At 40.5% G+C, this 24,529-nt stretch overlaps 1 protein-coding gene across 4 annotated transcripts in view; it reads right to left on the reverse strand.

The window, feature by feature from the left end:
- Positions 1-5,668: 5,668 nt before the first annotated feature.
- The window catches only part of akap7 (A kinase (PRKA) anchor protein 7), a 45,493-nt gene continuing 26,632 nt past the window's right edge, over positions 5,669-24,529 (reverse strand). Inside the window, exons 10-11 of one of the 4 annotated variants that reach the window (XM_084952333.1) lie at positions 14,148-14,183; positions 5,669-8,433 (exon numbers count right to left, since the gene is read on the reverse strand). In XM_084952333.1, the coding sequence (XP_084808459.1) occupies positions 8,213-8,433; positions 14,148-14,183 (257 nt within the window). In that variant the 3' untranslated portion in view covers positions 5,669-8,212. The remainder of the gene's footprint in view (positions 8,434-14,147; positions 14,184-24,529) is intronic. The other 3 variants (XR_014802667.1, XM_084952334.1, XR_014802666.1) reach the window with 3 other exon arrangements.

Here is a 24,529-nt window from a genome sequence, read left to right on the forward strand (position 1 = left end):
AAAATGGCTTAATTATCAAAGTGTCCAACAAAAAAAAAACTCCCAAAAAACTAAATGCTGGATCCTGCACTTCCCAGAGTGCTCACAGCACAACCATATTAGACCACATCTGCCTGGTGAAAGCCACAAATATTTCAAACTCTGTATCTCAAGTTTGTGACTCATACTTTCTCATAAGTCTCATGCCAAAGCTGTGATTTGTAATTCATGGCACTCCCTCAGATGCCAGAGAAAAGCTCAGTAATCCTCAGTGAACAGTAAAGTGATCTTCATGTTTAACTCTGCAGAAGATTTGATAAAATGATAGATCTACCTTAGAGTTGTTTTAATTCAATCCAATTCCAGTTCTATTCTATTCAATTTTATTTATATAGCGCCAAATAATAACAGCAGTCACCTCAAGGTGCTCTATATATTTTTTAAGATAAAGACGCTACAATAATACAGAGAAAACCTAAACAATCAGACAACCCCATTTGAACAAGCATTTGGCAACAGCAGGAAGGGAAAACTCCCTTTTAACAGGAAGAAACCAGAACTAGGCTCAGGGAGGGGTCGATATCTGCCATGGCCTGTTGGGGGTGATGAGAGAAAGAAAGGATTAAAACACACTTTAGAAGAGAAGAGCTAATGATTAAATGCATGGATGTGTATAAACCCATAGTGAATGAAAAAAGATGAGTGAAGAATAAACACTCAGTGCATCATCTGGTCGTTAAGTCTGACCACATTAGCCGTCCAAACGTCGCTTCAGGTCCCAATGTCAAATGAACTCTGCGGCATCACTGAGAGTTAAAAACTGTCTAAATTCTTCCATCTGCAATAAAATGATCAGTGTGGAGGCTCTACCAGGTGTAACAATTAAGTTTAACATGCAGGCATCCATGAAAACAGAACTTATGAAGTTAAACGGAGGTTAGCAGGGATTTAGCTCGCTAGTTTCCATCTAAAGATGAGATACCATGTTCTGATTGAGGGATTTCTGAAAAATTAAAAGGTACAGCTCTGCTATCACTTCTGACATAAATGAAGACAGAAAACTAAACAGCAGCGATGTTTGTAGGGTTACTGAAGTTGGGCTAACTGGTATATAGTGATGTGCTACGTGGTGGCTAACTACACAGCTATGGTTAGTATAATATAAACACATTAGCACAGTGAAGCTGGAGGATGAACGCTAACTTTTTTCCACTCAATAAAAGTTAGCAATCGCATGGCAAGATGCTGTTAATGGACCAAACTGAGATAATCCATCCACAATCAAGGTTAGTCATTAATATATTGCTGCATGGGCTGGACTGTCGTTACATCATAAGGTTTTTTTTAAAAGAACTGAGCTTTAAAACATGCTGCTGACGAAGTGTGGTAATACAAGCTGAGCGAGATCAACAGTGATCACTTCCTTTTGGGGGGGGGGGGGGGGGGGGGTGTTCAGATTAAATAATACAAGATACAAAGCATTAAAACATCTTAAAAACATAACAGCCTTAATAAAAGCAGAGTAGTTTGGACCCAAAAGCAGGGTTCATACGTCATCATTTAACAACTGGATTAGAAGCCCCCGGCAGCTTAGGCCTATTGCAGCATAACTAAGGGAGGATTGAGCGTCACATGATCCAGACCTAACTATTTGCTTGATTAAAAAGGAAGGTTTAAAATCCTATTTTCTATTTACACTGTGAAAAGATGGAACAAGTGCATGCTGGAGCTCACATTGTGCAGAAAGCCAGAAGAAACTCTTGCTATGCTCTTCAAGGTTAAATGGACTGAAGGAACAGCCCAGGTGGTCACAGGGTTCATGAATATGCAGGAGCAAGTTCTATGAATGATTTCTGTTTCTGATGAGCCACAGCAGGTACGAAGTCCTACTTCTAACACTTTGCAGTAGATGCTATCATTGACCTTGTGATGAGCTGACATTTTGACATTTTGCAGCAGTGAAGTCACACTATGAAACGTTAGCACTGACAACCCAGAAAGTCAGGAAGAGTAGTGCCCTTTACTCTCCTATTTGATGGGACTGCAGAAGAACAAGCTTTCACATTTACCCCGATGAGAAACTCTGAGAGGGCCGTAAATGGGTGACAGCCGAAGACAAGATTTCAAGAGTGCAACTTTAAGATTGCTACACTGATTATTTCAGTCACACTGGATGGTGATAGAAACATGCCCTCCATCCACCCTCAGCCTCACAGTCACACTTGGCTTTGTGAGTGCTAGTGAATCACACCGAGTGTGCTGCCATCACTGTACTATATCGCATACAGGTCGGCCGATGACTGAATCATGGAATCGGTTGTGTTGCATTACTCTGTGTGATTCAGCAAATTCGCACATTATGAGGGAAGCTGTGAAGTAAAAGAGCTCGGAGGGTTTCCGCCGATAACACCCTGGTGACCCCGTTTTACAGAACTCTTACGGACATTTTCCATTTATTTAAAGATGATGTAAAAAAGAAAAAAGAAAAAAGGAAAGCTCAGAAAAAAAGACTTTAACAGTGTGTACTTTACTTATGTGTATGTGCTGGTTGCCTGCCTTCCTAGAGATGGAGGGTCATTAATGTAAAATGGTAAATGGACTGCATTTGTATAGCGCTTTACTCAGTCCCTAAGGACCCCAAAGCACTTTACACTACATTCAGTCATTCACCCACTGGCAATGGCAAGCTACGTTGTAGCCACAGCCACCCTGGGGCGCACTGACAGAGGCGAGGCTGCCGGACACTGGCGCCACCGGGCCCTCTGACCACCACCAGTAGGCAAACATGGGGTTAGTATCTTGCCCAAGGATACTTGGCATGCAGCCAGGAGGCAGCCTGGGATCGAACCACTGACCTTCTGATTAGTGGCTGACCTGCGCTGCCACCTGAGCTACAGCCACCACCAAGCAACAAGCAATAAGGTTATTATAATTTCATTATGAATGTTATTTTGATTGAGTGCTGGAACCGAGCTCTGAATCATTTCCAAGTCACGTATTGACCGTTGTTTTGTTTCTTGATGGCTCCAAAACTCAGTGTCTGGCTATCTGCCTCCTACTGGTCAGTAAGCAATTAAGCAATTATCTACAGAGAGCACACACAACCACATCCATACGGTTCATTGCCTCACCTTTAAAGCTACATGAGGGGTTTCTTTGGCCTTGCTTTCCCATGAAGCTAGAGAAAAGAAATACAGTTGTCAAATCCTTCATGTCTAATACAGTACTGTGCAAAAGTCTTGAACCATCTCTCATTTCTTTATATTTTGTTTCAAAGGAGCCTGAGTTTCGTGTAACTTTTAAAGTGGTCTTGAGCATTAGTTCTTCAGGCTTTAAGAAGGTCTTTAAAAGTTTTTCTTTGGACATTTTCTGCTTTTTCACTCATTTTGGTGATTCCCAAAGAGCTTTTAGCCGAAAAGCTGGCACATTTCAGCATGGTGTGCAGGTTGTCTCTAAAAAAATTGAGGAAACTGGACAAGTGGAGGACAAAAGATGAAGTGGCAGTCCTAAAAAACATCATCAACAAAAACAATCCACAGTAGATGAACACATACCTAAAAGTTATTTTCTTTAGAAATAGGAAGACTCTGATGTGAGGACTTGAGAGATTGAATGAATCAGGTGAGTCAAGATTAAGAACGAGTGGGGTGTGGCTATTTCCGAGTGACAGGTGGGTTTCTTGTTAAACAATTGGTAGCCAAAGAATTTGATCTTGTTAATTTATAAATCAATGGGCACCATTAGACTGGCTAGATTTATTCTGCTTCGTAAAAATATAACTGGAGAGAGAGAAATCAGCCTTGCACAGAGATTTAGTTGAACAGGTTCAAGTAGAACAGACTCATGTTTGAAAGCCACCAAAGTCACTCTAAAGTTTCAAGGTGTAAGTTGACATCTAACAGGTGAGAAACTGTACATTCAGACATAAATGGAAAAAATAACAGGGGGCAACTTAAAAACAGCTTGTCACTAAAATAACAGCAAAAATATGTACTTCAGTGCACTATTAGAACATCAGTTTGAAGATTCCCATCACTTTACTGTTGTTTCTAAACAAATACCAGTTGAATTTACCTGTTTGAGTTGATGTGAAGTACATGTTTTCCATTATAAGCTTGAATACGGATGTTTGAAGTGCTGCGACTACAATAACCAACTATAAGTGAAAGATTTGTAGCCTATAAGCCTATTTTATGTGGGACGCCGAGTCCTCTCTGCCATTACATGAAAGACCTTAGTTACCATTATTGAATGCATAGTAATACAATAAAAGGAGTTAGTGTAGAGAGTCATGCCCACATTGTCCTAGAGCTTCATGTACATCAGCTTTGAGGTGGTTATATTTGTAAACAGAGCCTTTTCTCTCTATTTCAATCCTTCCTCGGTTTCAGCTGAGGCAAAATAAAAATCGTGTGTGGGTGTGCTTGGGGTGTGAAGGGCCTGTGAATGGTAAATGCATAATGGTAAATGTTATTTTCAAAAGATGAGATGTGCACAATTTAGCAGTGATGCTTGGAAAGCTGATAAAAATAGAAACATTGCTTTAAAAGGATTTTACATTCTTAAGAATCCTGATTCAAATGTTTTGCTTAATGGTGACTGGTTGCTTTTTGGATAATGGATTTTGGTTTTGCAAGAGCAAATTGTGGTGATTCAACAGACACAATTTCTGCTCCAAAATGTTTCTGGGAAAAACTGGGACCTTTTACCGCCAGGACACCATATTATCTATCTATCTATAGGTTTCAGTCATGCAATGCAATAAATTATTCTTCTGGGGAACCTTTAGTGTTTGCATTAATGTTACTTAGGCAAGTACCATAAATCTAAATGGTGAAGCAGATCAAATATGACCCTGTAGGGCAATAGCATGTTTGACAACAGCAAGACCATGTAACCTGCTACTTTGCAAAAGGCTGCTGAGTAAAACTTGAGGAACATGAAACTAGAGCCCAGGGTGTTCACCCAGCCTCTAAACTCCTCAGATCAAAATCCCAGTGACCGTCAGCGGGATGCACTGGAACTCAGCAGCCTACAGTTGCCCAAACCCAGAGTTTCAATTGCAAATGCACTGGTGGCCTGGATGGAGGCAACCTGTCTCCAAATAATCGCAGACTGCCTCAGGCTGACTGCAATCACTCTCAGGTAGATTAGCAACATGCTGCAATCAATCCGAGTAAGTGTGGGACAGTGAGTGCAACTCATCCGCATCTCCACTCAGCTGGTTTGCAACTGGTTGCCAAGCGCCTATGTCATTTTGCAGTTAAGTGACCATACTGCAGAAACTAAATCACAATTTGTGCAGGAATTTCTATTTTTGATCCATGAAGTTCAGGCTTTACTCTGAAAGCAAATAGTTAATTTGGGAAGTTTTGTTTAAATTTTGTTTGTTAGATGGCAACAATTTGCCTAAAGTTTCCACTAAAGTTGTTTTGAAGATGGCAACTGACTGAGTGGTTCCAGACCCATCTTTGACTCATCTTCAAAGGCAACAAGACTTCAAAGACTGCAGTAATTTTGAATGTGCTGAGGTCTCCCACCACTGTGACTCCAGCATATACAATTGTATCAAAGCAGTCCCTTTAAAATGCTCGCCACTGTTAAAATAATTTTCTTACTGTAATCTTAATGTAGTAAAACACACACACGTGCACCCAGACTGAAATAAGGAGACGGGGATAAGAGGATATTAGTTCCGAATCTCATATCCTGTTTTATTGTTCAAATATGGCAGAACAAGATATACAACACAGTACAAACAACACACCCACTCAGTCGGACATACACGTGGAAACATGGAAAGGCAAACAGAGAAGACATATTTGTACGCTTGTTCACACACGCACACACACGCAAGTCTGAGTTTCCATGATTGATACAGACAAGAATTTCTCAGGGGAACCGCTGATCAAACGTCCCACAGACAAACACATCCACGCTTTCACAGACACATGAACAGGCCAACAGGACAACTTGTGTATTAAAGGGGATTTTAAGGAGATTAAGGACCTGGTGACAACAAAAAAAAGCGAAAAGAAAATGTTCAAAGTCCACCGTAAGACAGCTACCCCCCTCCTCCTCCTCCCATCCGTCTGTGTAATTGACCGTTTAAGTAGGTTCCACAGAGATGAGAGTGCATTTTCCAGCTCACACCTGTTCTCACTGCAGGGAAATTAAACCTCAAACAGCTGAAAATCAAAGTCACTTTCTTTTTTCTTACAATGGAAGTAACACATTTTCTGTTTTATGGTGGACTTTTTAATTTTTTAAAAACATTTAACTCAAGAATCCAACCCTTTAGCCTCAGGCTGATGTTTAAGAGACTTTGGCAAATCCCCGAACCTACCCCACACGCGGGGTAAAAAACATCCTTCAAGAAAACAAGAATCGCACGAGTTTGTTTTAGTGACTGAAGGCCACTTTGATCTGAACAGTATAAACCTGCTCTGTAAAATCCGAAACCAGTTTTTAAAAACATAAATTACAAAAATCTTGTGCTTTGTACCCCTTTGAAATACAAACTAAAATCCAGCGTCTTCATTTTTTTTTTTTGTTTTTACATTAAATCGTGTAAATCAGCTGTAAGACAAAGCAGCTAAACAGATTAAATAATCACTGTTCTAGCTGTTTCCTGCAGTAATATCTAATTTAACACTGGTGAGTACGTATTTCTGAATAACAGTGGATGGATTTCATGAGCACAACGCTATAAGGGCCTATGTCATTAAGCTTACATTAAAAAAAAAAAGATGGAAGACAGCAAAATTAGGAGCTGTGGGGTTCTCAGCTGTGAGGAGCTGTTGTGTGACTCTCAATCACTGCTTGCCTTTAACAGCTCTTCCATGTACAGTACTACAGAATCAGATGCTTCTCAGCATCAGCATACTGATACACCCCAAAACAAAAACACTGAGCCTCAAACAAACGGACTCTAGCCTGTGTCACAGACTTAATAATTGACCAACGTGCTGCGTGCTGCTCTTTAAAAATGCATTTCATAGAGAATCAAACAAAAAAAAGAAAAATCACACTGATGTATTAGAGAGGAAGGTGAGTTCTGAAATAAATACTTGAGTCTAACAGTAATAACAGCTTGTCAAGGATTTAATCATGAAGGTTTTGGCATTAACGGAGATACGTTTTTGGCAACTCATAGTGTAATGTTACGCTGAAGCACATCATTTTATTTTGTAGCATCCCCAATCCACCAAAGTTAGTGTTTTTATTTATTTTTAGTGGAGGTCGATTTATAGGATTTTGCTCAAAAGCATCACTTAAGTTTCCAAAGTGAATCTATCTCAACTCCATGATTGTCTCGGTGCTGCCTCGGTAGTACACACTCTGGTAATGCAACTGTAATATATGACACTTAAAGCAAAGCTGTGGGGTGGGGGCAGGTTATGTCAGTTTCTGTACCAGATGTGAAGAAGATAAAATAACATGCTAGAAATTTAAATAAGATCTATTTAAGTGGACTGCCAAATGCAACAGAAGCTTGCACAGATTCAAGTCCAGCATACTGACGCGTGTCTCACACTTAAGTTTGAAGAATCCAGCCAGTCACATGGCCTCTTCAGCCACAAAGATGAACAAATGATTTTCTGTCTATGAAGGCAGAAGACGTTTAAAGGATGGTGAAAGACTCTTCACCTGAAACCGTTTCAGAAAAAGGCTTTTTTTTTTCATTATCAGGAGGGAAATAAAGGACATTTCAAGTTCATTTTAAAAGGTAAACTAAACTATAAACAAAACTTAATTTTTCTTATTCTAAAAGGGCAGTTTTGCAGTGACGGGTCACAGTGAAGCCTTAAATACGGATGAGTGTCTCTACAGGAGTGCTTCACATCTGTGTTCTGGGTTTGACGTGCCAACATGTACCCCTCCCCCACAGATCAGTGCAGAAGGAGGGGCCAAACTCTTGCTGTTAGATGTAGGACAGCAGAGTTGGTGCGGTAAGTCAACAGGTTAAACAGGCTGGCCTGTTAGGACGGTCACCTGGCGTTAATTTCAAGCTACATTACCTATTTAACTAGCACTGTGTCGAGCTAGGTCAGGTGGGCGGGTGGCTAGCGTGGCTGGCTAGCTGGGTTAGCTGGTCAGCAAAGCGGGCTGACTGGTTGGCTGGTTCAAGCTTTGTGCCCAGGTCTTACTGACTCTTCTCATGTCTAACCAAGCCTGGCTGATGGTGTCCGGACTGCTGGTTTTTCAGTCTCTGCGCTTCGGTCGGGTGAGGTCACTTCCTGTTCACTGTGATGGAGTTGGCTGTAGTGTTCGTCTTTGTAGCAGTTTCCTCTGTATTTCCAGGGGGCTTCAGTGCAGCAGCATTAGGACCGCCCCCATTCTGAAGTGTTTCCTGTTTGTACTGTTGCAAGGCGCGGTTGACGGCGTCCTCGACCAGTCGCTTGCTGACCCTCAGAAGCTCCGCCTCGTCTGGCTCAGACCGGCGACGCCCACCTGGGTAGCAAAAGCACAAGTATATGAGCACGTCATGTCCATTAACAGCGAGTTGAAAAAAGTAATCAATCAACTTTGCCAATAAAAGAGTTTGTCAGCAAGATTGTGGGGAAACAAAAACAAAGAAAATCACATAATTGATCAAAATCAACAAATCTTAGAAGATCAGTGGAATTGTGCCAAAGGAGGAAGCCATCCAGCCATGGGCCAGATTCAAATTACTTACTTTAAAATTGTAAAAAAAAAAAAAAGGGTACTGGACATAGCAAAACATTTTACATAAATATTGCCTCAAGGTTGAGAGTCTGGTCAGTAACGACCCCTCCTTCCCTTAGTTAGCTCCAGTTGCTAGGCAAAGTGTGTACCACTTGCAGTTGCCGAGTTGCTGCTGGAGTTGGTGACAACAATGATGCAGCACATGGGGGACGCTAGTGAGTAAAACTAGTGAGTAAAACTTGCTTCTTACCAGTGCAACCAATATGTTTCAACACATTGACTTTAAGTTGAAAGTCAAACGTTGCCACGTTTCTGGCTTGCATATCAATTTTGCAAGTTTGACTACTGCTGAGTAAGTTGTTGGCGAGTATTTTCAGATAAGCTGGCATCTGCCATTCAATCTATGATGCAGCACTAGGTGCAGCACACTCTTTGCTACCAATTACACCTGGCAACTCCAAGCAACCTCCAGCAACCACTTGCCAACTGGTTGCGGAACACGTATGTTTCCCTAGCAACTGGATGTTGCCATAGGGTCAATGACTGATCTGTAAGCCTGTGTGACTGAGGTCTAAATTCGTTTGAGCCCATATTACGCGTAGTTTTAAAATGTAATAAAGGCAAATTTTGTATAACTGGCACCTTCAATGTTAAAGGCGACCTATTATATTTTCACACACTGTTATAATGATGGGTGCTCCTATTAAACACAAACCAGTGCACAAACATCTGAATGATGTCAGTGGTAGGAGATTTCCACAGTATTGTCATCAACCTGAATGCAAAGCTACGCTACACAGTCCAAGAATAAAAACATGGGAGTGATAACAAGGATGCCAATGAAACTCTAAACCCGATTTATACCACCATCGTCAACTGTCAGACTATAAATGCCCCCTTGTGCCTGTAAAAGGGCATGTTAGAGCAACATCAGTACTCAACAAAAAAATATCCAAACCCATCATGAAACTGCTGATTGTTCTCTGTGTTTGTGGCTCCAGCTGAGCTTCCACTTCACCATATGTGTCAGGAATTAGTCAGTTTTTCAGCTATAGTGACATTTAACGCGACGGTAAATTTGATTGCAGCACTAAGCTGCTTCCTGTGGTGTCTGAGTGCCTTTCTGATGAAAGCACGGCCCGTTTCATTCTTTTTCTAATATGCTCAAAATGAAAACAGAAAATAACCATTAATCTGACAATAATTAATTGTGTGCATTCTCCACTCATCACAGACTGAACACGGCGACAACAGATTGATGTCCCAATAGGAAAGGAGTGATCGTTGCAGAGATGATAGTCACAGAAGATGTAAACAGCTGATATTAATTTCCTTTTTGGTTTGAACACCAAAGCAAATCATTTAAGTTTAGTTCAGCTACAGACAAAATGGCAGACAGAAAGATGGCAACGCCAGTCAGAAGAATCGCCGAGATGGTCAGTCAGTCAATAATTCATGTAGAAAGAGAGCAAAGCAGGCATGCAGGCTGTCGGATGGACAGGCAGGAGCAAGCCATTCAGAAAGAGAGTAATAGAAAAATCATTCAGCCATCCAGTCTGTCTGGCGCACACAAACACACAGACACGTACGCACAAACACTATATAACCGCATTAGCTTTTGATTACCAAGGCCAAGCACAAGATTCGCACACTAACCCTCTTTACCACAGAATCCCACTGGGCCCATAGGTTTGTTTCATTTGAAATCAGCGTCGTGCTCTATTATTCATTATACAGCGAGACATACCGCAGGAGACGACGATGATAATTTTGCTGAGGTCAGAACCAGCTGAGAGCATGATGCGTAATTTATTGTCATCTGTTGTTTTCATCTGACAGAGGTGTCTCAAACCAGCCATGTGTCACATTCTGTTCTTATGTTTTTTGTTTTTTTTTAATATTAACCTACAAGATGGTGAAATTAAATTAAAGCAAGTTCTGATGCTGTGTTAATTGTTCAGTCATCTGCTGTTAGACTGTTACATAAGTGACAATCCACACACATAATGAGTCATTTTATATGAAAATCCTTCTGTGCAGACTACTAAATTAGCATACCTATGAATAATAAATACAACAAGGTGCCACCGACCTTGCTGTGCCCTCTGTTAATATGCAAATATCAGCGAAGTGCATCTGCTGACCTCTGTGCAGAATATAATACAGTGGCGTCAGTCACCAAAGACCGACTGTGAGCTGAAATCTATTATCCAGACCACTGGAATAAGTCACTGTTGCGAGTATATCACCTCTGCCACGGTCTGATGACACGAGCACTGTGCGACTGTGGATTTATGCTGTTTATGCCAAGCGTCCAGCCTGCTAACAGCATGCCAAACAGAAAACAGGAGTGCTTCTCACTCATCTATTTAACTTCCCCATGTGCTCGAATCAGCTTTTCCATCTATTGTTTTTGAACATGTTGTTCTGTTTTAGCAACTTGAGGTTTATCGAGTTGTGATTTCTACAAAACGCTGCTGCTGTTGTACTGAGATGTTATTTGATTACCTGCCTGCTTGTCTTTTTGAGTGAGTCATACCTCTGATTGATGTTTGTTTTTCTATCTACCCCTTAGTTTTAGTGACTGAATTCACTGAATATGCCTTTCTCAGTAAAACTGCAGGCACATTTCTAAGTAGCGCAGAGTGGCGCTCCTAGCACTAATGATCGCAATCGTTTAAATCATGTGACGGTCACCCTGTTTAGTCTTTGCTCCACTCTTAGAACTCCCTCACAGTCAGCGCCACAAACCGTCCGCTCATTACTGATGACCGGTTTCTGATTCATGAGATAAACAGCAACTGGGCCAATACTTATTTATTTATTTTTTAAGCAGGGAGCATATTCTGCACTTTACTTAGGCAACCTCCTAGTGGGCGACAGTCTGAAGTAAAACAAACATTAAGATGTTTGCAGTCCTCTCTGCTGTCAGAAACCGTTTAGTCAACATTTAAAATGTAGTAAAACTGCAGTAAATGTAGTTAAATTAAACTGTGCCTAACAACAGTAAAGCTGTAATTTGGTCAAACTAATCTCTGCTTTCTTTATTTAATTAAACTGTTTAACAGCCCCCTAAGACTGTTTGAGGTCTCCCTGTTTTTGTCACATTCTTTTCAGCCAGGTTTCAACACCCTGTTCATCTGTAGACTACTTCTGTTTTCTTACCCTTCCCAATTGAAGTGCATAATCTTAGCTATAGTAGTTATTACAGGACAAACAAAAGTTTGAGTCAGCCAAGAGAGACCAAAAACATTAGGTGTAGATTGTACCTCATATCAGACACTGACGGCATGTTTCTACAACTGTTTGGACCCGATCTGTCTCAGAGTTTTTTCCCATCCGTGCAAGACTGTCAGTCCACTGTTAACCTCAGCTGTCAATGCCGGGTGACGTCTACCTTTATTTACTCTGGAGGAGGCCGTAAACCTTTGTGAAAGCAGTCCAGTACGGGTGAGTGAGTCAGAGAATCCTACTTCACATTGATGGCAGCCAGGCTGAGGAGAATTGTTGAGGGTATGCTGAGAGTAAACGCAGTAGTTTTTGTTGCTATTAGCTGTTGTTAACATCTGTTAGCTGCTGTTTGTCAGCATTAATTAAACTTTCTTTGATATGGCCTAACACATTACTGGACTGGAGCTGATTGATTACATTCTCACATTGTATGAGAAGGTATTCAAAGTGTTTATCAGATACTTGAGCCTAACATTAGCCTACATACATAATGTTCTCCTCCACCTTTGGGGTACTACATATTTGACTGGTCTGTAGCCACATGTGTAAAACACCAATAGTTGGAAGGGAGATGTCCTTCCCAGACTCTGTATTCAAATATGGCGGATGGTTTGTTGGAAGATGCACACTTAGACTGAGTACAATATTCAACCCAATATTGATGAGTGTACATTTAAAAAGTGCTTCTTCAACATTCTTTTCAAAAATTATATTTTTTGCTTTGAGAGAAACTGACTTGCTGGGAAAAATGAGGAGCTTTAGAAAGCACATTGCTTTCGAACAACTTTAAATTGCCCGACCCCAATGGAGACTGCTGGCTCAAACTTAGTTGAGTAATGATTAATATTTATAAAGGTTGCATATAGTGCTGGCTCCAAATTAACAGTAAAAGATGTTGTTGGCGTGGCTGGATTATTTTTTTAAACATTCAACAAAGACATCCATGTACAGCTGAAAACTGTACGTTAATTGTGTTTTGTTATTTATGTTTTGTTAAATTTTATGTTGGTATTTGAGGGTTTGTATAAGAATGCATTAGAGCTGGCATATTTCAATATGTTTGGTCTAATCATCATTTTATGAATTGAGAAATAGCCCAGTCAGTGATGGTTACAGCCGGAACAAACTGGGTGAAACCTCGCCTCTCATCAAAACAAAAGAATCATATCACGGTGGGAACTGTGTTATTTACTGCAAAGGACAAGACGACTACAAGAGATATTCCTCTACAGGGAAGGTTCTATATGGAGCATATTTGCCTTAATTAATTGAGGCCAATATGGCTTGGGCCTCAGTCCCGCAGGCCTAGCGGCAAGTCTGCGCAACTTCCAGTAGCTACGGGTGTTCCCTGACTATTTGGCAAGTGGTTGCTGTAGGTTGCTGACAGTCGCACTGAAACCTCCTTGTGACTGTGTTGGTCAACAGCAGATCAATAAGGTGCAACTTTTACTCCGTGAAGTCTCCAATTCCCCTTTGTGTTGCACATTTTCCAAGTTTCATTACTACTTAGCAAGTACCAGCTGGTTGCAGAAGGATTTGTAGGCCTACATCAATGGGATTAGGCAGGTTTTCATTCAGTGGCTGGTTCTACAGTTGAATTGCAGTTTGTACACATGCTGAACCCATTACATGTCCACTAGTTTCTAAAGGTCTCAACCCAATTTAAGTAATTTATTTGCATATAGATTGAAAATAAAACACATGAAGAAGGAATGTCTGTAATAAAATATGTGTAAGTAAATATCAAAGTAAGAAAGGTAAACCTAATATGTAAACAAGGATTATGATTTAGAGTGCAGGATGAATTATTTTACTCAAATGAGGGGGATGCAACTGAAACAAATACATAAAACCCAGCAGCACGATTAATGGACAGCCTACTTAATCACTTCCTGCCCAGATGCTCTAAATAGGACAGAGGCTGCTTCTGCTTCCACCATTTACGCTAACTTAATAAAGAGGAATGAGATTGTATGTGATTGGATTACAACAATATTAGTAAAAATACTGAGAATGATCAGAGAGACGATTTGGATACAGAAAAGCAACGAGATGGTATCATCTTTTGTAATCAATAAACTGGAGATTATTCCAAGGCCAGAAGTAATCACACCATTAATCAGCCTGAATTTGATTGTTGTGAAGGTATATGGGAAATGATGGCTTTAGGGTCATTGCAGTTGTAGCTTGTAATCAGATGCAGATCACATTTTGAATGAACCCTCCCAACTCTGATTGTACACATATGACGGGAGGAGGACACGTACTTGAGCGTTTAGCACGGACTGGAGCCTGAACCAAATCTGCAACACAAGCACAAACATCAAATATTAAGTAAGCACAAACAAACAAAGCAGACATATTCTGGCATCTCAGGGATTGCACACACTCTCTAAACAGCACCGTTATAAGAGCCTCTTTGTGTGTTACCACGGGGGAGATACTTTCAGTGCTAGACAGCAGTGATTTTAAACATTAGGTTTGGACCCCGGGGCTACATGAAGCCTAAAAAGGATGCAGAAATACTGTGAAGGCAAAACTGTTAACCAAAGCCACTGAGTCATACTACCAAAATACTGCATTAGGTTGGACAGAAGGATGGAGAAGGAAAGCAGGGCACAATACCGTGGGCAAGTTTTCTTCTTTTAAAAGTGGCTTTTAAAAGAAATCTGTTGCATACCAGAAGCTTTTATTTTGAGCCCGCACTTCAGAAAATAAAACACTGGACAAGATACGATGACATAAGAGTGAACAAAAACCGTGACTTAGCGCTTCTTGAGTTCCTTCCGTTGCATTGAACACCCAGAAAATATCGCTTTCAATGCCAACCTTACGTAAGGCGGTTTCGTCTCGCTTGTCAAAGGTCTCTTCTGTGTCTGTATCTGTTAATGTGACTGCGTGTTTCTATCTGCCTATTCAATCTTGACCTGTCGAAGTGACGGCCTTTATGATGGCAGTAAAGCCATCCTCTGTACCTGTTTCTCACACACACACACACACACACACTAGCAGAGAAACAGATAAGCTTTTCAAACTGCGGATAAACGGACTCCACAGCAACGAGGCTGACAGACACATGAATCTCACTCGCTCAACTTATCTCTCTCTCCCCCTCACACACACACACACACACACACACACTCACCCACTCTCAGTGCTCCCACAATTTCTCAAAGTGCCAGCACTCCTCGTATCCTCTCCTCTCGCTGCCACTCTGCTTTTACCTTCTCTAACCTCGCTCTCTCTTTATTCAAACATTTGTTCCTCTTGCTCTCCCTCTCTTTACCTTTTTTTTTGCTGTGTAGTCATGGTGACAGTGATGAGAACCAGACACACACTTTTAACAACAAAAGGGGGTTGTACCGACTTTCCATCTGTTTTTGTTGTCAAGTTTAACTCTCTATAGCCTCTAAGTATCATCTTCTCCCAAACCAGTTCGTCTTTACCCATTTGGCTTCTTTGCCTCTTTCTTACGTTCCACTTCCTCACTTTTTGGCCTTTTTCAAGTCTCTAAAACAGCTTCTTTGGTCTTAGACTGAAAGAAAAAAAAAAAGTATAGAAAAAAGTTGCAAGCGCTCTGCACTGAGGTCTCATCATCAAGGAGTGATCCTAACCCTAATCATACGCTAATGTAATTTTTGTTCTGGTCTCTAAAACAGAGGGGCAGAGGTTCGTTCGTTGGTTTTCTACTTCGATCCAGGCTAATGTATCTGAACTATCATGACTAATACATATTTTAGTGTAACTTTACTGACTTGACTTGATTTTATCCACATCCAAACTAGAATTACAGCATTACAGTTAAAATTATTACATTACAGCCTTACAGTTGTGTCCCTCCCATAATCAGTCAAGGTGTAGTGTAGACTTTAAAACTCATTTTATTAGTAATTCAGTTTCTTATCTTTCCCTGAGTCACTGAATAATAGGGGTGGGGGAAGAAAATCGATACTGTGTAGTATCGTGATATTTTGTTTGCTAATAATGTATCGATACAGGGACAGCAGAAATCGATATTTTGTTACAAAAAAGTTTTTGTGGACTGGAACTCTGACTTCAGAGCATGTTGATCAGCTCCTTTTTCTGAGCAAGAATCCTGACATTCCTTCACTGTCCAACTGTGTTTAACTTTTTTTATGGCAGCAATAAACATGACAGTTTACTTATTTTAATTTAAGACATGTTTTATTTTAATTAAGTTTAAAACTTTTTTATTTAATGTAAAATTATATTTTGTTTTAATTTAATTTCAAATTCTTCAGTTGCTGAAGGGGCTGCATAGTTTTCACAAATTGAATAGTTCAGAATAGCTATAATTGTACCAGATGGTTGCATTCAGTTAAGTTGGACTAGACTGTAATACAAACCGTTCAGTTTGTCAACATTAAAACTGACTGAAATGAGAGAAAGACTGAGTGTGAGACTTTGTTATTAGATAAAATGAATATTGATAAAGTTTACCTTTATGTACAGAATCTGAATACCGCAAAATATTTTAAAAAATTGCAATAATATCGTATCGTGGGATGTATAGTGATTCTCACCTCTACTGAATAATGGTCCAAACAAGGGGTTTTGCAAATCCTTTTGATATTACAGAAAAGCTGACCCTTGATCTTTTACAGCCACAATCTTATCAGTTCATCCTTGGCTTTAGCAGATAGATGGAGACTCCTTTCAAGAATTACTGTGATGACATATTCACAAGAATGGGCTTGGCACTGTCACCATTGACAAACAAAATCTAAGACGTTTATTACTAAGTTTATTGTTATATCTGTTGCCGAGTCCATGTGAAAAGTTGTGTAAAATGTAATTAGTTCCCTCAATGTGTTTAGGACATGTGACGAGGTACATAAAGACATATGAAATCACTATTCTGCTACTGCTGCTGCTGGTTCAGATCCACAGAAACTCAACCAAATGAATATGCATTCAATCAAGAGCAACAGAAATTGTCTTATTAAATAAAACACAATTCTAATCTTAACATGTGGAGTGGTTTTCAATAACTCGGAGGTTTTCTATTAAGTTTTCTAAATAAAAAGGTCACTCTGCCACAGTCACAGCATGTCAGTGTACCGATGTTAACATATAGTTTAAAGCATCAGAGCTGCTGGGTGTTCTTGATATGTTCTCCTTTAACTTTGTTCCTCTCTGATGTGCTCCTGCTGTCTCGGTCTCTAATATCTTCCAGGTCTCATAGTTGCTCCGAGAGGCAAAGGTTGAAAGGTTCTTGCTGTTCTTGGTGTGCAGACGCTATGTTTAGGATTTTGACCATACACTGTCAGCTTTGAGTCTGTACAACGTCAAGTGGCAGTGTGTGTCTGCTCGAAGTCACCACTCCACTGTAATATATGTTGCTCTTTGAAGGGACCGTTAAACACCATTACTGCAAATTCTCTTACACAACCTCCCCTACTTATTCATCTTGGTTTTAACAGCCTCTTCTTCAAGAGAACCATTTGCAGGATTCTGTTGAAACCTGGACAATTTCACTTGAAAATATCACCTCTTGGATGGATGGATATTCTACTGAGCCCAAACCGGAAATTAAACGGACCAGATAACGGCAGCTACTGATGATGCAAAACCGTGCACAGGAACTAGCTGTAGTATCTAAAATGATCCTTAATAATCGCATTAAATTGAATCTAATTTACTGGATTGTGTTTGCTAACTATCTAAAAATTTGCTGTCATAAATACACTCTTTTTACTTTGAATGAGCTGATCATTTTTGAAAGCTCTCGCAGGGGTTTGAATAGAACATCAATGCAGCATATCTGCAGAAGGAGGATGAAAGGAATGGGTAAATAAAAAGGAAGAGAGGAACGTGTTCGGGCCCTAGAGGAAGGCTTGCTGTATCATGAGTGCGTGCTTTGACCTCAGCATCCACAAACAACTGGGAAAACAGAAGAATTTCGTAGTAGTCTAATAATGTAGAAGAGACTGAATGTAAAAGCTTCTTCTTCAGTACGTGACTTTAGGAAGCAGAAGGTAACAATATCTGCGCAATACGATGGAGCTGGAAATGAGAAAAAGCAGGGGGAAAAAAAATGAACTCGGTGCATTTGAGGACAAATACGAAGAGAGAAAGCTGAGGTTGAAAAAGAAGAGGCCGGCGGGGTTTTGTAGGCTGTGGAGGGGTGGGTTGGGGTACAGAGCACTGACAGTTTGCAGAGAAATATACCAGAAAGTTTTCCATACTTGATTCTGACTGCAGCAGAGTGCAGCACATTTATGCCTGATTCTCAGCAGCCCATATCCTGGTATACACTTTATGAGGATGAGCTGTCCATGGATCGTTTATTATTAAGCACCAGGTTTGATTATTAGCCTCTCAAAAAGCAAACAAATGCGCTCCCTAAAAACATGCTGCAAAACAAACAGGACACAGTATTAATCTGCCTGATTAAACATTTGCTTATCTGCATTAATTCAGATCAATAAACCCGCCAGAAATGGCTTTGAAAAGAAAATTCAAAGTTTTATCACCGAGGAAAATTCTGCAGCTGTAACGTGGCTTAATTTTCCACTACTTTGTGAATCTTGCAACACAAGAAACTAATTACGTTTCTGACCATCTCTTCGCCGTGCCAGAGCAATGGGATACAGCAGGGTGTTGGTGCCCAGATGTGTGCAACTCAACCAGCGCAGTGAAGACAATTTTAATGGCTCAAATAAAATGAGGATGATGAAGAAGACACAAGGAGGGACCCACTAATCTGCTCTCATATCATTCTTAATACAAAATAATGACATAAAAAAAACCCAATGGTGATACATAAAGTGTGATCAGAATTTTTTTTGTTAATTTCAAGTTTCTCTCAATAAACTTGAAAAGAGGGAAGCTTCCTGATTTCCACGCCGCTCAGCAAACTGAGCTAATGAACTAAAAATGGACACGGATGGTAGCGAGCCAAAGCCATGCTGACTGCACAATTACACACGGAAACAAAGTGCTGCGGACTCATAGATGGCACCAATAATCACCAATAATAACAACAGATTTAGGAAAGTGGGGTAGCATTACTCTGTGGCACTATAACTGAAAATATTTCAACAACTTACGCTGTAGTTCCAATTTTTTCAAACATTTTGAAAACATGGCAGCTTTAATACTGTAGCAGTCCAATAATACTTGAACAAAGTACGTTTTCAATTTTTTTAGGCAGCAGTGGTTCCAACAATTACCGTAGCTTTTTTTAGAAAGATGATTATCACAAACTCAGTGAGAGGAAATCAGTTAAATGAACATCATGCAGGAAGAAAGGCTGATTAATATGTGAAAGTTTGACTGAATAAGTAAATGTAAATACTGCAGCGATAAAACCAAAGTGTCCATCTTCTACTTGTGTTGAGCCATTTTTATCTGGTCCAAAAATATAAATCCGACTGATGAGCTGCAAGAAATGTCAGCAGATGCAGTGAGCAATGATATCTAGCCCAAAAGACCAGCGCTGCCTTCATTGAGCCATGTGACCGACAATGAATGAAGATAACAGTTTCAGCGTTGCTTTCATTAACTTAAGAAAAAAAAAAGTGGCACATGATCTTTTAAGATTCGGCCTGTGGGTTTGACACTGGAAGCAGACATTAAAGCTGCGGAGCCGGGCATGTGCGGCGTCTGTGAACTCAGTTTGACTGTGCATCAAACAGCCCGGTCTTTTAGTGTGAATAGAAAACAAGCACGAAAAAAAAAAATCCCACTGCATTTTGATTTGATATGTTTCGGTCTTTTACTCTGGTGTGACAGAACAACACATCGTAGTCTGTTTGCTCATTTCCACACCTCACCAGTAAGCAGTGATAGTAAACTGGTTTATTTTCATTACTTACACATAGAACTGTATCTAATTTGGCTTTAATGTGTGCTGGAGATCTTTATAACGGCTGGAGACAGTCTGGTCCGGTTCTAAAACAAATTGAGCTTAAACAGAGTCTGCACAAACACAGACGCTGGCTGCAATCCTGTCACAATCAAGCACTGATGGGGAAAAAGCACTGAAGAAGTGAACATCACGTATTGATTGCACCTTAAAAAAGGAGACAGTGGGTTGTCTTCATGTAACAAAAGCTTAGTCCCCAGGCCCCCCAGGCCATTCTTTGGGCCATGTGTGGTGTAATTTAAACCCAAATGTGACTCACTCCTTAGTATCAGGACATGAGGAAAAGGCAGACAGCACTCAGAAATGGCCTTTTCTGCTCAGTGACCTGGGCTGTCAGGTCCACTCTTATAAAAACACACTTACAGGTCATGAAAGAATGGGAATATTTCAGTGTTAGTAATACAGAGAAAGGTTTTTGAGTGCTTTGGCATTAGCAGAACTTCTGATCTGATTACTAATCCAATGTGGTTTGATCAAAGACAAACATAAAACTTCTTCAATTTAGGAGAGGAAACTTTAAATGTGGGTTTTATAAATAAAAACACACAAAATCCAGTTAATCACACAGACTGATTTCCTTTACAAAAATAAAAAGGCTGTTTGGTGTGAACCATGCAAAAAAAACCAAAAAACTTAAGACTGTTGACAATCTTCTTTAGAGTTGGCATCTGGCTTGGATCACATAAAAAGCAAGACATGTAATGATGAAAAGTTAGAAACAAAACCAAATAAAACCCCCAAACCCATGGGTAACACCAAAACGTGCACAGATCAACAAATTCCTAAAGTCGTGTTCATGTGTCTATCATAAGGAAAACACTGAATGGTGTTAGAGGAAGGCTGGTTCCCAAAAACCAAATCTGCAGCATATTTTAAGATTGTGAAAGATGATTTCAGTGCTCCACAAAACTCTTGGAGTAGCGTTTTATGTGGACACACGAGACAAAAGTCGAACGTCTGCGGTTGAAGACAGACGTCAAAGCAGACCAACACAAACATCCTACCCCAGCTGCGAGGCATGGTGGAAGGAGCATGGTGATTTTGGGCTGCTTTGAAAGGTGACTGTTGCTCCTAAAGGAGATGTTACTAAATTCGAGAGTTTCCCTACATTTTCACTTACCGAGTGTGTCTGATCAATTACAGCTGTCTGTATGTTGTTAGTTCAGTCAGATTGTTTTCGTCTATAAACACCTGAGCCCATCTGATGGGTAATCATTTCAGAAATCCTTTCATTTCCTGATGTTTCCATACAACAAGGACGAGTGAAACCACAGAGGCGCCAGAATAAAAGAAGAAATCTTAGCACAGAGGAGTGGCTGGGAGAAAAGAGGTGAAATGAGCAGCGCTGTATCCATCTCTTCCCTTTCTCTGTTTCTCTTTGTTGTCGACTTGCTTCCCCTCTTCCGCACGTGGTCCCTGCTGACTTCATCAGCACATCTCACAAATACAAACACAGAGCTGGATATCTAACACTTCTGTGATGTCACAGTTGTGCAAACCCATGCGACAGGAAAAGATGTCTGATCAAGGTCATTTCTGCTCTTTAGTTACAGATCATGCAGGTGAAAAGCTAACACAGATATCCATATAGAGGCTGTGTGACTGTTGATAGCTTGTCCCAAGCATGCTGTGTGAGGAATAAAGTTTACCTTTACCAGACTGTTAGAAGAAGAAAATAATCTAAGATATGGGTACAAATTAACTGCACTGAAAGGACATGAGTGTTGCTCCTGTCCTTTCCATGTCAGAAAGAAAGCTGGTTTAAGTAAGTTTGAATGCGGCATGGTTGTTGGCACCAACAACAGCTGCACAACAGTTTCTGAGTATTTTAGAAACTGTTGATATTTCCCCACACAACCATCTCTAGAGTTTACAGATAATTTTCTGAAAAACAGAAAGGATCCAATGAGCAGCAGGTTGTCTGGGTGAAAATGGCTTGTTGATGTCAAGAAGTCAGAGGAGAATGGCCAGATTGTGTTGAGCTGAGGCAACAGTGAAGCTGTTTGCACACTGAAAACGATGACTAGTGATCATACAAAGTGAATGACATTCCCTGACTTCAGTGGACTATAGGTGAAAAAACACTGGCAACACAGAGTGAGTGGACCTGAGATAAATTTTTCTGAACTATCAGGTGAGAGATTAAAGCGACTACCAATGAGAGCCCAGGATACTGTTGACTGATGTGTGACTTCGTAGTCGAGGGTCAATACTAGTCAACTGGAGCCTGGAAACTCTGCAAGCAACCAGCTGTCAGCTTCAAACAATGCAAAACAACCTAACTGCATCTGTGTTTAACGCCGCAAATCAAATAACCACCTGTTACGACCAAGCTATAGAAGAGCACACATAAATGCATAACACATTGAATGTTGAAGCAGATAAGCTACAGCAACAGAAGACCAGACTGGATGGCACTCCGGTCAATTAACAACAGGAAACTGAGGGTATAATTCACACAGGCTCACCAGAACTGGACAACAGATGATTGGAAATATGTTGCCTGATTTGAGGAGTCTTAATTTCTGCTGTAACATTTAGATACTGGCGTCCGAATTGGGTGTAAACAACGTGAAAGAACAGATGCATCCCACGTTGTATCAACAGCTGAGGATAGTGGTGGCGGTGTAATGGTGTGGGACATGGTTTCTTGTAACACTTTGAGCCGAGCATCATTTAAACACCACAGCATACCTGATTATTGTTGCTGATCAAGTCAAGGATTGGGTTTCGATTACATTTTTTACATTAATACTCAACTAAATAACAACTGTAAGAACACATCTAGCTCTCATACGGCATTTTAATGAGTATGACAAAAAATGGCTATTATTCATAAAGTTATAGTCATATAAAGAAATTAATTCAACTGTTTCAATTTTCTAAGTTTCACCAGCAGTGACAGCCAACACCACCGTGTGACACCCTGTCTTGTTGGTCAGTGTTTTATTCACACACAGATACACAGCAGGAACACAAGTACGCATGTGTCTTGTTGCGCTCACGAGGGGCAACTGTCACCACATCACAGGGGTAGCATCTGACCTACAGAACACACGCACACACACACACGTTTGTTGGCTCCCTCTACTTGCCTCTGTCTTTGTCTCAATATTCCCACTTCTCTTAAAGCCCAATCCCTCCTTTCTCCCTCATTAGTTTTCATTCCCTGCACCGCTCTTTCCTTTTCTCTATCCTTCTCTCTCTCCACACAGAAGTAGGGCACAGTGGCTCGACTGTTTATAGCAATGCAGCTGCAAGCGGGGAAAAGAGCAAAGAGACACATCGGGGAGGAAACAGAGAGAAGGAGGGGAGAACACACTCAGCCCAGTTTAATATTTCTGCCCTTACGAAAAAAGAAAACACACACACACACACACACACACACACACACACACACACACACACACACACACACACACACACACACACACACACACACACACACACACCTTCTGCAGACGAGCCATTTCAGCTGGTGTCAAAGTCTGTCTTTATGACCTCATGATCAGCACGCTCAAGATCTCATGTAAGGCCTGCACACACAAACATACCCTTAACTGACCATAAATCAGTGGACGATTTTATTACTTTGTATCTCTGTTTAATTATTAATCTAACTGACAGGTCGTAGAAGGCATCATCTACCTTCTACGTAAGCGCAGCCTCACACAGAGACTAGTTTTTCTATTAGTATCTACATTAGATCAATTTCAATTTACCGACTCTCATTTCATTAGTGGGACTGAGACAAACAAGTAACAAATCCAATTTTACCGAAGAGAAAAGAGAAACCCTCACACTGACTGAAACCCTCCTTTAACTAGAGCAAATCTATATGTGGCAGCATGTGTGCATTCAGTTTAAGACAAGAGATGTATTTAACACTACTCTTTAATGTTGCGTTAAATGTTGTGACATGCTATGACCCTCCACAACAGATTGTGTGTGTGTTTTGATAATATTGGAGGAAGAGAGTAATAATTGTAATTCTTGTCCTATGACATGCAGCAGCACCAAAAACTACGCTGCACATTCATGCAAAACCCAAATTAACTAACAATACAGCTGCTGCAGAACAATGAGAGGGAAGGCTGCAATCAAACCACAAACTGCTCCCATAATTATCCTCTGGAGCTCATTTAATTTCATGTAAGTTGATGAAGAGCAGCCTCTTTTTGTCGCTGTCACTTAGTGGAAAATTTGTCCCCTGACTTTAACTATTTATTCATTTGAATTTTCCTTTAACCGACCGCAGATATTGTGCAACGACCCCGTGCATTAGATAACAGTGGTGCTCGAAAAACAAAAAACCATCTTCCAGAAGACGCGTTAACTGGCTAATCCATGGCACATGACGATTAAACGAATGCAGAATGATAACCCAAGAGGCATTTACAAGTTATTTTAGAGCCGCCCCTCCCTCCACTCGAAAAGCGTTTTGCTAATTGTTCCCCTCAGTCGGATATTTGACCTTCACTGCGCAGCGTGACTTGCAGAGCTTGACTGTGAGATGAGCGTTTTCGTATTTGTCTGCTAAAAGGTCGAAACTTTCTTTGTGCCCAACTTGAATCTGAGTTTTAAGACGTGCACGTATGACAATGACATTGTGGCAAAGCAACAAATCGGAGCCAATTATGCCCAAAATTGTAGCTCGGCCAGCTGACACGCTGACCGCAGACCGAGAGTTTCAGTGAAACAGCAGGCATCGAGTTTAAAACAATCAAATAAAAACCATAGAGTAATGAAATATTTTAG

Source organism: Perissodus microlepis, chromosome 15, assembly GCF_051167445.1.
Source record: "Perissodus microlepis isolate ML-2025 ecotype Zambia chromosome 15, ASM5116744v1, whole genome shotgun sequence".
Classification (NCBI taxonomy): domain Eukaryota; kingdom Metazoa; phylum Chordata; class Actinopteri; order Cichliformes; family Cichlidae; genus Perissodus; species Perissodus microlepis.